The sequence below is a fragment of the Lacerta agilis genome, chromosome 2 (genome assembly GCF_009819535.1).
Source record: "Lacerta agilis isolate rLacAgi1 chromosome 2, rLacAgi1.pri, whole genome shotgun sequence".
NCBI lineage: Eukaryota > Metazoa > Chordata > Lepidosauria > Squamata > Lacertidae > Lacerta > Lacerta agilis.
Window position 1 is genome coordinate 103428432 of NC_046313.1, and position 16502 is coordinate 103444933.

Consider the following 16502-nt stretch of genomic DNA (forward strand, 5'->3'; position numbering starts at 1 on the left):
GAACCTTCTGCTGCTTTGTTGTCCAGTAGATGCGTAGGAACATTTGTCATCTTCACCATCCTCAATATTATCAAATATGCCTGGCTGTGAGGTGTGAAGGCTGCTCCCGGCAAGGCCCCTTTCCACCTGGCCTAGAGAACAGGGCCTACACTCACCCAGACCTACTAAAGAGGCTCCTTATAAGGCTGGAGGAACATCACCTGGCTATTGTTTTATTGATTTGTTGATTTAATATGCAGTACACCCCTCAGACCATCAGCTTCTTATGGCAAAATTCCAACTTAAACTGAAGAAAGTAGGAAAAACCACTGGGCCAGTAAGATACAATCTAAATCAAATCCCTTCTTAATACACAGTGGAAGTGAAGAACAGGTTTAAGGATTTAGATTTGGTGGATAGAGTGCCTGAAGAACTATGGATGGAGGCTCGTAACAGGAGGCAGCAAAGAAAACCATCCCAATGAAAAGGAAATGCAAGAAAGCAAAGTGGCTGTCCAATGAGGCCTTACAAATAGCGGGGGAGAGAAGGCAAGCAAAATGCGACGGAGATCATGAAAGATACAGGAAACTGAATGCAGATTTCCAAAAAAATAGCAAGGAGAGACAAGAGGGCCTTCTTAAAAGAGCATTGCAAAGAAATAGAGGAAAACAACAGAATGGGAAAAACCAGAGATCTGTTCAAGAAAATTGGAGATATGAAAGGAACATTTCGTCCAAAGATTACCATAATAAAGGACAAAAGTGGAAAGGACCTAACAGAAGCAGAAGACATCAAGAAGAGGTGGCAAGAATACACAGAGGAATTATACCAGAAAGATATGGAGGTCTCGTACACCCTAGGTAGTGTGGTTGCTGACCTTGAGCCAGACATCCTGGAGAGTGAAGTCAAATGGGCCTTAGAAAGCACTGCTAATAATAAGGCCAGTGGAAGTATTGGTATTCCAGCTGAGTTATTTAAAATTTTAAAGGATGAGGCTGTTAAGGTGCTACACTCAATATGCCAGCAAGTCTGGAAAACTCAGCAGTGGCCAGAGGACTGGAGAAGATCAGTTTACATCCCAATCCCAAAGAAGGGCAGTGCCAAAGAATGCTGCAACTACCACACAATTGCGCTCATTTCACATGCTAGCAAGGTTATGCTTAAAATTCTACAAGGCAGGCTTAAGCAGTATGTGGACCGAGAACTCCCAGAAGTGCAAGCTAGATTTCGAAGGGGCAGAGGAACCAGAGACCAAATTGCAAACATACGCTGGATTATGGAGAAAGCTAGAAAGTTGCAGAAAAACATCTACTTCTGCTTCATTGACTACGCAAAAGCATTTGACTGTGTCGACCACAACAAACTATGGCAAGTTCTTAAAGAAATGGGAGTGCCGGATCACCTCATTTGTCTCCTGAGAAATCTCTATGTTGGACAAGAAGCTACAGTTAGAACTGGATATGGAACAACTGATTTGTTCAAAATTGGGAAAGGAGTACGACAAGGGTGTATATTGTCTCCCTGCTAATTTAACTTATATGCAGAATTCATCATGCGAAAGGCTGGACTGGATGAATCCCAAGGCAGAATTAAGATTGCTGGAAGAAATATAAACAACCTCAGATATGCTGATGATACTACCTTGATGGCAGAAAGTGAGGAAGAATTAAAGAACCTTTTAATGAGGGTGAAAGAAGAGAGCGCAAAATATGGTCTGAAGCTCAACATCAAAAAAACTAAGATCATGGCCACTGGTCCTATCACCTCCTGGCAAATAGAAGGGGAAGAAATGGAGGCAGTGAGAGATTTTACTTTCTTGGGCTCCATGATCACTGCAGGTGGTGACAGCAGTCACAAAATTTAAAGATGCCTGCTTCTTGGGAGGAAAGCAATGACAAACCTAGACAGCATATTAAAAAGCAGATACATCACCTTGCCGACAAAGGTCCGTATAGTTAACTTTGGTTTTCCCAGTAGTAATGTATGGAAGTGAGAGCTGGACCATAAAGAAGACTGATCGCCAAAGAATTGATGCTTTTGAATTACGGTGCTGGAGGAGACTCTTGAGAGTCCCATGGACTGCAAAATGATCAAAATAATCCATCCTTAAAGAAATCAGCCCTAAGTGCTCACTGGAAGGACAGATCCTGAAGTTGAGGCTCCAGTACTTTGGCCACCTCATGAGAAGAGAAGACTCCCTAGAAAAGACCCTGATGTTGGGAAAGATGGAGGGCACAAGGAGAAGGGGACAACAGAAGATGAGACGGTTGAACAGTGTTCTTGAAGCGACTGGCATGAGTTTGGCCAAACTGCGGGAGGCAGTGGAAGATAGGGGAGCCTGGCGTGCTCTGGTCCATGGGGTCACGAAGAGTCGGACATGACTGAACGACTGAACAACAACAACAACAACACTTTGAGGTATTTATTAAAAATATAAAGATGTATAGAAATTAAAAATACATATATAGGGCCTATATACATACTGTCCAAGAAAGTATTTTCACACGGTGAGAGGTAGGAGGTTTTCACTTTTGAACTACAATAAAGTTTGGTAACAATTAAAATAATGGTTTTGGATCCAAATTCCCTAAGGGTGGAGCTGGTGGAGCATTTCTCCATGGAGAGTAGAAATGCTGGATTGGAAATGTCCCAGGTGAGAAATAATGGTTCTGTTTTGAATGTTTCAGAATCAAAAGAAAGATATATATGTCCTCCTTCTAGAAACAGGGTGTCAGTGGAGCTAAGCAAACATTTTGCTGTAAATTTTCAGAGAAATGCACATTGCTTTTTCAGGGAGCATGAATTGGTTTTTGTAGGTTTTTGAATTAAAAAATCAAGCATGTCAAAAGGAAGCAAAGGCACATGTAATTTTGCAGCCACGAATATAGGTCATGGCATTCCTCCCCCTACTTTGAACATAAAAATGATGTGAATATTTCTCATTCATTAAGAAGGCATTTCTCTTTTTCTCAAAGAGTGGAAGGGAAATCATTTTTGTGGTAGAGGATGAAATGCCACCCCTTTGAAATTGGGGAGTTATAACAGTAATTAACACAACAGAGGCGTCACAGTTTTTAAACGGAGCCTTTGCAGTTAATTTTCATTTTAAGAAACTAAACTTTTCTCCCTTCTTGCTGCTGTAAACAGAAGAGGTCGGCACAGGTATGTAATTCTTAACATTTGTGGAAGTCATAGTTATTTTGGATTGCGTCCAACTCTATAGCCCCATGTAAATTAATGGACCTAAGTTAGTCCTGGCCATTAATTTCAATAGATCTACTCTGAATAGAACTAAAATGGGATGCAATCTTTTGCCACATGATGGTCCATCATGCTGATTCACGATAACGCCAATTTACTTGTACTTAAAAACCTTGCAGGCATGTGGTAAATAGAAAAATATATTCAATCAGGAAAATGTATGTATTTATGTAGATATGCATATTCATTTTAGTTAATTTCTATCCTGCCATACCCTCCAGGAAAGGTCAAGGGATTCAAAAAAAGAGAAACAGATATTTTTTAAAACCAGATTTCATTTGAAAGTGAGACTTGACACTACACATACAATTTATTCCCACATTCTGCCTATGTGGCCATTCAAGATGTACATGGGATAAACCATTCTGCTGGAAACCGTTTACTACAGTACTCATGGTTTTGCAGCTGTAAAGCAACTGAGCTACTGTACAACAGCGTGGCCTTGGTATTCTTAAGCAATATCATAGACACCGGGCTTAACACCTACCATCCATGTCCTTTCATTTCAAACAGGAATATTTACAAACAGATTATTCCATTCTCGTGCTTAGGCTGAGTTTGGGCAGGATGGGAAGTTTTGTTTCTCTCTAAGAGCATGATAAAGCTTTGAAATATGACCCATTATTGTGCATTCATTTATGAAACATTGAGTTTGCCCTTTCCTTCATACCCGTAACAGCCTGCTGGATAGGATAGAGTAAGGCAGGGGCAGCCAACTTGACGCCATCCGGATGGTGGAGCTATAGAACTCAACATCCCTGAGAACTGGCCAGAACCTATAAACCTGCTCCAGATGAGCTGAGAAAGGGTTAGTGCTATGGATCTGGAGGGACAGGAACATCGTCCTTCCAGTGGTTCCATGTTAGAGGTGGCCTTGAGAGATTTCCCTCCTATAGCGGTGAATCTGGATTCCAAGTGACCCATTTCCACTGAAAAAGAACTGCAAGGGACTTCACTGAAAGAACGATGGAAAAGTCCCATGCAAAAGTCCCAGCAATTAGCAGTCTGAAATGAGGTGTTGGGGCTGGATCAACCTCAAACACCCTCTTCCACTTTCCCTTCTAAAACACAAGGTTAGCTGGGCTTTTAGGGATTATCCTACCTTTTGTGGTGGTGGGAGGGGGACAGGAGTAGCATGAAAGCATCCAAGCCTTAGGCTTAGGGAGCTGGGTATGTTTAGCCTGGAGAAGAGAAGGTTAAAGGGTGATATGATAGCCATGTTCAAATATATAAAAGGATGTCATATAGAGGAGGGTGAAAGGTTGTTTTCTGCTGCTCCAGAGAAGCGGACATGGGGCAATGGATTCAAACGACAAGAAAGAAGATTCCACCTAAACATTAGGAAGAACTTCCTGACAGTGAGAGCTGTTTGGCAGTGGAATTTGCTACCAAGGAGTGTGGTGGAGTCTCCTTCTTTGGAGGTCTTTAAGCAGAGGCTTGACAGCCATCTGTCAGGAATGCTTTCATGGTGTTTCCTGCTTGGCAGGGGGTTGGACTGGATGGCCCTTGTGGTCTCTTCCAACTCTATGATTCTATGATTCTAAGCCACATTAACTGAGCAACCTGAAGTTTCTGCTATGCCATTGAATCCCACAAGCAAAATACAGTAGTAAAATTCATGTCAGATTGCTGTTTTAGGGGTTGCTTTTCATTGTCTGGAACGGATCAGTCTGTTTTCCATTACTTTCTAAGGGAAAGCCCACGTTTGTGTAATTCCATTTTGGTTTAAGACCAGACTTCCGGAACGGATTAAGGTTGTAAACCAAGGTACCACAGTAGTGAGAATCTGGATGCACCCAGAGAGACTTCTAATATATTGGGCAGGATCCAACACTGAAGCTCTGCCTGCAAAATGGACTTCCATGCATTCAATAGAACTTCCTCTTCTCTCCAGCTGTCTCTTTGAACCCTCAAAATCTCAACTGAAGGGTTGGGAACCCCCAAACATATTTTGGGGCTCTTGGAGGTGAGAAGAGGAGAAGTATCATTGCACAGGCAGAACTAAGTCTGTGGAGCATTAGACACAACCCATTATATTAAAAACTGCTGTCCTTTTTGTTGTGTATGTTATGTGTACAGTGGAGTCAACCCTACAATTTGGCACACCACTTCTCACAAGTCCTCTCCTTGAGTCTGCAGGCGAAAACTGGGCAAGTGAAGGAGGAATGGGAGAGGGGAATACATCATGGACTGTGTTCCTTCTTGTTGGACTTCAGCATCAAAGGTCACCTATGGTTTTCCTTGGTGTGATCCTCTTCATGTTCATAGTAGCCCTGATAGGGAACAGCCTCCTTCTTTTTCTGATCAAGACAGACTCTGGTCTGCAGACCCCAATGTATTTTTTCCTCAGCCAACTAGCCTTCATGGACCTCTGCCAAGTTCTCTCCATTGTTCCCAAAATGACAGTGGATTTTGTAACCCAGAGCTACAGCATTTCACTCTATGGTTGTTTCGTGCAGATTTCTGTCACAATGCTCTCGGGAGGGGCAGAGTGCTTCATCCTGGCAACCATGTCATATGACAGGTACGTGGCTATCTGCAGGCCGCTGCAATATCCGGTCCTTATGAGGAGCAAAATCTGCAACATCATGTCAGTAGCTGCCTGGTTTGGCTCTTCTGTGCAGGCCTTGACCTGTTCCCTTTATGTACTGCCACTTCCCTACTGCAAGTCCAATGTGATCAGGCACTACATGTGTGATTACCCAGCCCTTATCCAGTTGTCCTGCTCGGACAATTTTGCATTTGATATAGCAACATACTTTGTTAGTTTCTTGATGTTTTTCATCCCCATCTCAGTCATCCTGGCTTCCTACATAGCCATCCTTCTTCAAGTTCTCAGAGCACGTTCCTCTGGAAGAAGCCACAAGGCCTTGGGGACCTGCTTGTCCCATCTGTGTGTGGTGGGGATCTTCTACATTACGGCCACTTTGACGTACATGACACCTGCTGCTTCCTATTCAGCACAGAGGGCCATGATAAACACTGTGTTTTTTACCATTGCTCCTGCCATGATGAATCCTTTCATATACAGCCTGAGGAACCGGGATGTCTTAGCAGCACTGAGAAAGATCTTTGCAAGATGCACACTGTGTCAATGATTTCACCAGGGAACTGTCCCTTTTGGAATTTATCCAAGGTCTGAAATTTAGCTGGAAGGAACTTAAGGTGAGAGATTCAAAATTTGTCTAAGGGTGCTTCCAGATGGGAGTATTATTGTGCGTTTCATGCTACTCATGTGTGAACAGAGTCTGCAAACCAAAATGGGACCTATTTGCAATACCTTAATGTCCCGTTTGCGTTATTAAGCACCCTAACTTTCATTATTGCCGTATGATTGATGACAGTAGCCAAAAATGTTTCCCAATATTCTTACCGTAGCTTTGTTTCTGAATGAATGTTACTTCTTTGGTTTAATAATATATACTGCAGATTTAAGGAAGATGGTGTGTCCCAGCTTGGGCTCAACTCCAAAATGGAGATTATAATAACATAACGTACAGAACTGCTGTAGCTTTTACCGGGTTAACGTGTAATCTGAAGTGTTTTGAATGCCCTAAAATGTTGTATGAATTCTAAGTATTATCATTCCCCGGTCTCAGAAAAATATTTTGTTGCAATAAACTTCAGTGAAGGGGCCAGGCATATTCTGGGCTGCCAGCGCCAGCAATAGGGAAGTCTTCATTGTTCCTGGATCCCTTAGAGGTTAGGTGTATTTTGAGAAGCCACCAGGCCTTAGGGAACCTGCGTGCCCAATTTGTGTGTCATGGTACACTGCTATGGAGCATCTATTTTGAGATATATGGTGTTGATTACTATAGCACCTACAATGACAAATACTTTCATGTATGTCTAGAGGGACTGGGATATGCTAGCAGGACTGAGAAAACTCTTTGTAAAATATCGCATGGTATAAATGATTTTATAGGACACCATGCCGAGAGAGTCCTGGTCAAACCACATTGATTTCCCCCACCATGACGTTTCTCCTGCTTATTGAGGGACAGATGAGTTCTATTGCTATGGATTGGCAGTGCATGGGCTCACATGATCATATTGCCATTCTGTTCTGACCAGTCAGCTTTGGTTCCTGTCTTGAGCCAGACAGGTTGCAACATGTACAATAACCACCCATGATGATGATGATGATGATGATACTTTTATTATTTGTATGCCATCCTTTATATTCACATCTGCGAGTACTTGCCTGCTAGCTCTCCGGCTGTCATCCCAACAGCAACAAATTCATGGAGGATTAGACTATCAGTGGCTTCCAGCCACAATGTTGTACCTCCACTGCTGGAGGTCTCTGAATATCATCATTGAGAATCACAAGTGGGCTTAGAAGTACACAGGGTGTGTGCTGGGGGTGTCCAGGCATACCCTGATGTTAAAAAGGGTGTGGGTCAAAGGGAAGCAGACAAAGAGAGATGCAGGCAGAAGAAATGGAATGGAATGGATCTGGAATGGACTTGGAGCCTCTTCTTGTGTCTGTCTCTGGAAGTAGCAGTGGGAGTGGGGGTGATTGCCTCCAGTAGCTGCCACTGCAGCCTTTTTCCAGCCTTTTTCTTCTGCCTGTGTCTGTTTCTGTCTCCATCCTCACTCCACTGGCCACCTTTCGTGGAGAGAGATCTGAAGGGGACAGGGGCTGTTTTTTATGGTCTGTAAGCAAGGAAGTGAAGAAGCCATTCCACCCTTAGCCCTCCATAAGTGTCCTGCATCTGGTCAGCTTGGTATGAGTCTTTTTCTCTGCTGAAAAAAAACTCCTATTTTGGCTTCTTGACCACTCTTGTGTTTTTTCCTCTTTACCCCTCTCTTGTCCCTATTTGTTTGTCTTGTCATTCCCCACCCCATCTTCCTTTGCTGAAATAATTTTTTTCAAAATCCCTGGTTGCACGCCCTAATGAAACATGCTGTGCTTGCCTGTGCAAGCGGGGAGAGTGCTGTGCTGCACAGGCACAGCTTTGGGGTTTCCCACAGGCATCTGGTTGGGCATTGTGAGAGCAGACTGCTGGACCAGATGAGCCAATGGCCTGACCCAGCAGGCTGCACAGGTTCTGAATATTGGCGCTGTGTTGCTCGTGATTGACAGCACCTTTGGAAGGCAGTTAGAATCTATTGGAGTCAATCAGAATCCATTATTGAGGGAAGTGAGCAGTGATGGTTGTTGCCCATTCGGACTGTCTGGGAAGAAGGTAGGAGGGCAAAGCCAGAGCCAATGACAGGCATAGTGACCACTTCTAGCTTAGTTTTCATATGTTGTGTGGATGCCTGATTATCGTCTTCCAAAGCAACTACTCTATTCCAAACTTAAAAATGGAAAGCGTAATGCTGGTGGTCAACAAAAGAGGTTTATAGACTGTCTCAAGGCAAATCTTTAAAAAGTACCGGTAGTATGAACACCAACAATTGTGAAACACTTGCCTGTGAACGCTCCAATTGGAGAACAGCCTTTACCAAAGGCGTCATGGGCTTTGAAGACACTCGAACTCAGGATGCAAGGGAGAAACGTGCTAAGAGGAAGGCACGCTTGGCAAATCCACACCGTGATCAACTCCTGCCCGGAAACCAATGTCCCCACTGTGGAAGGACGTGTGGATCCAGAATTGGCATCCACAGTCACTTACGGACTCATTGTTAAAACCCTGTTTATGGAAGACAATCTTACTTGGCTACGAGTTATTGCCAAAGAAGAAGAAGATTCCCTTCTAAGTTCTACAAGGGCAACACTGAGACTTAAGGAACAGGTTGAGATTGGCTGAGCACAGACTGAGGTTGGAGGGGCAAGGCCCCATTCACGCTAATGGACCACTCTTCACAGTGGAAATGAGGCTAGATACTGTATAGTAGGCTGAGAAAGAGATATGGATTTAAAGCTAGGCTAAATATTGAATTTGTAGTGATGTGCTGGGTGAAAGACTGGTATAAAGCATCTTACCTCTTTTTGAAAGGTGCTGTAATCTGGGGACAAGACACTCATTGGAGTTTCCTCTTGACTCCAGTTGGCCAGTGGGCACCTTTTCCCTACCTCCCAATGTATTCTTCCAAGTGACATTCTGTGGAATAGTGGTAGTGGAATGGAATGGTACTCCCCCCCCCATTGAGACTCAACAATTTCCCCACCCCAAATGCCAAATGCACATTGGAACAGGGAATTGGGGCGAGGGAGAAATCATGACCTGTGTGCCCCCTCCCAAAATCACTGGAATCACTGAAATCCCCCCAACCCAATTTTGTAGCCTCCCAGACCAAGGCATATAATTTTAAGAGCTTTATTCTCAATATATGCATTGCAGGGAGTTGGACTAGATGACCCTCAGGATCCTTTCCAACTTTACAATTCTATGATTCTATGATAAACTGTTATGATTGATATATTACAGGGATGGCTAGTTAATAGGAGGACCTCTTTTTATTGTTCAATTTCTCAATAATTATTTACAATGTGTGGTTTTTTTGAAAAATAAATATACTAAATATTTCTGTTGTTTCTGTTGTAAAAGAAATGCCTGTCTTGTTGCAGCACTGCATTACCTCTTTCTATTTTTTGTAATTTACATTTTACATTTTAATACTTTCTTGTCAACAAATAAAGTTAGTTTTAAACCACTTAGCAGTTTCATCAACCTTCTGTCCGTCTCCTTCTTATTGATGGAAGATAACTCTGATTCACTTCTCCCAAATTCACACTCTCCTAAAGAGCACACAAACAAATATACCGGTACATCCAGCTTTCAAAATTTGCAGTTGTCCAGACTTTACAATACAGTTCTCCAGCCCAAAAAGTGTTTAAAAAATGCATTTGATAGGGTAAGGTGTGCACATGCTTATATTGTAGAAAGTAGCACATAGAAACGCATCACAATAGGGGAAATCGCTCTGCAAACTGGTTAAGGAAAAATGCATATAACAACAGGAGCATTAGGAGAAATTCACATTAGAATGGTAATGAATTTTCACAAGACCTTTTAAAAAGCCACCCAATTGTAAAGTGATGGGGAAATTTGGAGAACTGAACTTAGTATTGGAACAATGAGAAACTGCATTAAGCTGAAATGAACAAATTCACTTATGCCTAGTTAGTTACCGTATTTTTCCATGTATAAGATGCCCCCATGTATAAGACGCTCCCTATTTTGGGGACTCCAAAATAAGAAAACACCCCTCAGCACTACCCATGTATAAGATGAGCCCCCATTTTAAACCTAATTTTTTGGTAAAAAAAAACCCCAAAAAACCTAGTCTTACACACAGAAAAATACGGTGTTTCAAGTTATATTTAAGATTTCTGCTGTTTCTAAGGAGAACATCATGGATAGTTTCTTATTCCTGTCCAATTATTTACACAATATGCATTTTGCACAAAGTCTCCTCAAAGCTGCTAGAACATCGCGGTTCCTCAGGCTGTATATGAAAGGATTCAACATAGCAGGGACAATGGTAGTAAACACTGAGTTAATCATGGACTTTTCCGCTGTATAGGGGGTCATGTACGTAAACATGGCCATTGAATAGAAGATCCCCACCACACACAAATGGGACAAGCAGGTCCCCAGAGCCTTGTGGCTACTTCCAGAGGAGCGTGCTCTGAGGACTTGAAGTAGGATGGCTATGTAGGAAGCCAGGATGACTGAGATGGGGATGAGAAGGACCATGAAATTACCAAAGTATGTTGATCTCACAAACGCGGAATTGTCAGAGCAGGACAATTGTATAAGCGCTGGATAATCACACAGGTAATGGTTGATCACATTGGACTTGCAGTAGGGAAGAGGCAGCACATAGAGGGAACAGCTCAGAGCCTGGAATGCAGACCAAAACCAGGCAGCTACTGACATGATGTTGCAGATTTTGCTCCTCATGAGGACCGGATATTGCAGCGGCCTGCAGATAGCCACGTACCTGTCATATGACATGGTCGCCAGGATGAGGCACTCTGCCCCTCCCAACAGGAGTGTGACAGAAATCTGGGTGATGCATCCATAGAGCGAAATTGTGTAGCTGTGGGTTGCAAAATCCACCGTCATTTTGGGAACAATGGAGAGAACTTGACAGAGGTCCATGAAGGCTAGTTGGCTGAGGAAAAAGTACATTGGGGTCTGCAGACCAGAGCTCATTTTAATTAAGAACAGGAGGAGGCTATTTCCAAGGAGAGCAATAAGCGACATGAAGACGATGACACCAAGGAAAAGGGTGGGCGACTTTTGATGCTGAAGTCCAACAAGAACAAACTCCGCCCACGATGTTTTATTCTCACCCCCCATTCCTTCTTCATTTGTCTGGATTTTAGCTGAATAAGATACAAGAAGAGAATAGCTGGGGATAGAAGTCACATAGTACTTTTAGATAATTTTAGGTAAACAGCCATTAATATTGTAACTGGGGGTAGGGGTGGGTGGGAACCCAAGATTTCTAAATAAATTACGCCATCTATGAGTGTTTTTTGTAGGTAGGCTACATGACCCAATTGGATGTGTGCGAGATTCATGATTTACAGGCAAAGAGGTCTTTTTAAAGAGCTGAAATCCTCCTGTTTGTAGCAAATGAATCCAGCTCTGGTTCCCTCTTTCAAAAAGCCTATCATTAATATATTACCCTTTACTTTTTTATTTTATTAGTTATCATTTTTATCTTGCTGAATGGACACCTGGTGCAATAGATTTCTGCCTTTTGTTGTTGTTCAGTCGTTCAGTCGTGTCCGACTCTTCGTGACCCCATGGACCAGAGCACGCCAGGCACGCCTATCATTCACTGCCTCCCGCAGTTTGGCCAAACTCATGTTAGTAGCTTCGAGAATACTGTCCAACCAAAATAAAAAAAATACCTTATTGACGATAAATCAAATGAAAAGGGGATAGAAGGGGGAGGGAAGGCCACGAATGATGTATGAGATTAAAAGATGCTAATTTTCACAGATAAAATAATTTAAAATAAAAGGGCTTTGCATGCAACACCAGTTGCTAGATCAGAGAGGAGGACCACATCACAGTGCCCAGATGAGATACAGGATGTTTTGTTTATTATTATTATTATTATTAATAAAGAATGGATTTCCCATTAACTTCTGAGTAAACTGTGGCTGTTTATGGCGTGAAAGCTGCTGTGAAAAGATTTGCCCGGCACACTTCCGACCAGGCATTTAGCAGAGTTGAAATACAGTCTGTTAGATTGTTCTAGGAATATTACTTTTATTGCCCGCCAAAAAGCTATTTACAGAGACTGCTGTGGATCCCCACAGTGGCAGATCTGCTTGCATCCTCTCAGTAGATCAAAACCAAAAGTCTCTCTTAGCCACTCTCACATAACGCACTGTGCATGTCCATGACTTCACTGTCTTATATTTGCACCAGTGTAAACGATCCAGCGTCACAGCCAGAGTTTCATCTTACATGCAGAAACTCGTGAAGACAGTTTCCTGAAAATGAATGGCTGATACCCCCAACATAAACATGACTCCCAAATGGAGTACTGTATATGTGTGGCTGTCACACCAACAACTGGGAAACAATGGCCTGATAGCCCTCCAATTGGAGAACAGCCTTTATGGAGGACAATCTTACTTGGCTATGAGTGATCACCAAAGAAGAAGAACAAAGAAGTAGCACGGAGTGTAAAGCACACTGATATACTGGAATGAGAGGGCTTAAGAATACCAGTTAGTATTGCTTTGTGGCCATAGATTAATATAGCTGTTATTATGAGGGGGGGAAATAGACCACACAACAGTGAATTTTGCACAAAAAGAGCTCACTCAAGGAAATAATACAAATAAGTAACTTTCACATTAACTTAAAGACTTTGCAAGGCTCTGATAGGTGCACTGAATGAACTCTATACTGTGCCCAAAATAAGCGTAGGTTGCGACTTTGAATTCTTTTTTCATGTAGATTTATGTTCCAACCGACAAAACATAAAAATCAGGCTTAACCCTGCCTTTGGGTTTTTTTGTTTTTTGTTTTTGTTACTGTGAAGATGTAATCATGTGAAGAAGAAGAAGAAGAAGAAGAAGAAGAAGAAGAAGAAGAAGAAGAGGAGTTTGGATTTGATATCCTGCTTTTCACTACCCGAAGGAGTCTCAAAGCGGCTAACATTCTCCTTTCCCTTCCTCCCCCACAACAAACGCTCTGTGAGGTGAGTGAGGCTGAGAGACTTCAAAGAAGTGTGACTAGCCCAAGGTCACCCAGCAGCTGCATGTGGAGGAGCGGGGACGCCAACCCGGTTCCCCAGATTACGAGTCTACCGCTCTTAACCACTACACCACGCTGAAAAATAACTGGTTTTGTAGCGAGAAGAATCCTTCACATCAAACAATGACTCAAACATATTTGCTCATCTCAACCCCAGGGGTGGGTGGTGGGTGGGAAGGGAACAAAGTAGGTGCATGGCGAGACACACACACACACACACACACACTATCAGTATATATACTCTATAGTGATATATATAATTTGTTTTTCCTTTGGTCTCTCTTTGCAAAGGATTTTCTTTATGAAAATTCGTGTTGTCACCAAAGAACAATACAAAACAGAAAAGGAAAGAAGAAGAATTAGATTGCAACGACAATGAGGAGAGTCACATACCTGTGTCTAATGCATGTGTTTGCAACAGCAAGCAGAAAAACAACTTATATTTTAAAAGAAGCTGGTATAGAAGTCCTCTGCTGTAAATTATCAGTGCTCCATCCACTGATTTAATTAAATCTTGTTCATCTCTTCCATAGTACTCCCCTAAGCTAATTGACCACAATTCAGTTTAAAGGGTTGCAATGTTTTTCCTGTTGTAGGCAAAAAAATGATTTGCAGTACATTCTTTGAAAGAGTTGTTAATCTGAATTAATGACTTACTTTGCCTACATTTTGAAAAGTGGATATATTTTTATAACTCCAAAAGAAAGGGGGAGGGAAAATCACAATCAATATTTAGTGCCTTAGGGTAGTAAGTGTTTTCTTGATTGCTTTCTACATATTAAAATATTCAGAATTATGAAGACTGAATTCCTTGTTTTGAGGTCAGTTGCAAAAGCAATTCAGATTCTCTGAACTATTAAAAAATAGTCTCTCTTATATAGGGACATTTTTAAAATCTACATCTGCTGCATCACAACCGGCATTTTCACCAACAGTATTTAAAATCTTCATGAAGAAATGATCGCTCTCCTATACGTATGGGAATTTTGGCCCCCTGACTTCAATTAAGGCACACTGGAAGCTACAACTCAAACTTCAAACATACTTTCAAAGCACATTTTGCTTATGGAAATTCTCATCCATTCCCCCCCACCAACACCAACCCCCCTTTGCTAGATGAAAGGAATGTAAACCACAAACCCACCAAAACTCTAAAGAAAGTCTAAAGTACACAGAGAATGAGGCAAAAAAGGGGGGGGAGCCCCTTTCACAGGGGAAGAGAACTTTCAAGTAACATTCAATATGGTCTTTCTCCACATCTCAATCATGATAGTGATTGTTAGAACTTCTTCTAACATATGGTAGCGATTATTGTAACTTCTACATTGCTTCTGGTAATTCTTTACATTTTAGGGGCCAGCAGGAAATGTCAACAAATTCTGACATTCGACCAGCTGAATACCTTTGAGAGATGGTCAAATTTCAATATTATGTCCATGTTTTAGCAGTAAATATGCAACATGTCCAAAACAGGTCTTGAGAGATCTACTCATATAGTTCCTGACTAATGGCCTACAAACCTCTTATGAATGCTATGTCAACATTCACTAAGTTACTGATATTGATCTTATAAATAGAAGGTCTCAAGAAAAAAAAGAGTCAGACTATTTTTAAAGATAACTGCCATTTATTATTGCCTAAGGGAAGACGCACACACACACAAACACACACACAAACACACACACTAACACACACACCATCTCTACCAGCAAGCATCCCAAATGCTCTGTGATTGCCTTCACATCACATACACATAGAGAGCGATCCAACACTGTTGGGGAGTGTGAGTGTATCTCAAAAGTACAGTGGTATCTCTGTTCGAGAACGTCTCGAACCTGAACGCTGAATACCCAGATGTAAATGCTTCCGCATTTACATGGGGACGGGTTCCGCATGGGGACGGGTTGGGGAGGGGGCCCCCGGTATGCCTGGCCAGTGCCCCCTCCATTTTGGCGCCCTAGGCAATTGCCTAGTTCGCCTAAATGGACGCGCCGGCCCTGATTGTGACAGCTTGGGCACACCAGATTGGCTCTTCCACTTCACTCAGACTGCCCTGCTATCAGCACTGCCATTCATCACCCCATCACTTTCCCCCATAAATAGCAGGGATGCTGCTGCTGGGAGGGAGGCCAGGGTTGCAGAACTACCTCTCACCACCAACCGTGCCTGTCTTGCAGCAATGCTGCTCTGTGTTTAAGAAGCCTTTCTCTGGATTGTGACATTTGATGGAATAATATACATTAGGTCTGAGCACTGGGCCCAGCCCAAGCTGAAACCAAAAAAGGGAGATCCGGATTTTGGCAGAGTCAAGCAGAAACAGCTCTGTGTTGGGCTGTCCGGAGCAATCCGGCACACTCGGGGGGCAGGGAATTGGGTGGGAAGGAAAGGCAGGCAGCCTCAGCGTGTTCCCCATGAAAGCATTTGAATACTTTATCTTTCCAATGAGAAGATTAAAATAGGTTTGGACAAACTTGCTTTAGTTGTTATTTTCTTCCAGCAAATCTTCCAGGTCATCCCACTTGGCATCTGTGTTGAATCTGAAATTGTTTTGATGTATGTAATGGTTTTTAGAGATTTTTATGTGTGCAATTATTTAGCGGTTTGTACATATGAACCAGTAGTAATGTATGGAAGTGAGAGCTGGACCATAAAGAAGACTGATCGCTGAAGAATTGATGCGTTTGAATTATGGTGCTGGAGGAGACTCCTGCAAAAAGATCAAACTTATCCATCCTTAAAGAAATCAGCCCTGAGTGCTCACTGGAAGGACAGATCCTGAAGTTGAGGCTCCAGTACTTTGGCCACCTCATGAGAAAAGACCCTGGTGTTGGGAAAGATGGAGGGCACAAGGAGAAGGGGACAAGAGAGGATGAGATGGTTGGACAAGGTTCTTGAAGCGTGCCTGGTGTGCTCTGGTCCATGGGGTCACGAAGAGTCGGACACGACTGAACGAGTGAACAACAACAACATATGAAATGGGTATATGAATGCTTTTATTGTATTGTAAAATAGCACTGAGATCCCTTATAGAAAGCAAATCACAGTAGTAGTGGTAGTAGTAGTAGCAGCAGCAGCAGG

At 42.5% G+C, this 16502-nt stretch overlaps 2 protein-coding genes across 2 annotated transcripts; one reads left to right on the forward strand and one right to left on the reverse strand.

Annotated features, from left to right (window-relative positions):
• The first annotated feature begins 5750 nt into the window (after positions 1 to 5750).
• LOC117042350 (olfactory receptor 2T27-like) lies at positions 5751 to 6338 on the forward strand. Its single transcript, XM_033141901.1, has one exon. The coding sequence runs from the start codon at positions 5751 to 5753 to the stop codon at positions 6336 to 6338; it is 588 nt and encodes a 195-aa protein (XP_032997792.1).
• Positions 6339 to 10574: 4236 nt separating this feature from the next.
• Positions 10575 to 11153, reverse strand: LOC117042351 (olfactory receptor 2T27-like). The gene has a single exon (XM_033141902.1). It carries the CDS (start codon positions 11151 to 11153, stop codon positions 10575 to 10577), a length of 579 nt encoding a protein of 192 aa, XP_032997793.1.
• Positions 11154 to 16502: the final 5349 nt, after the last annotated feature.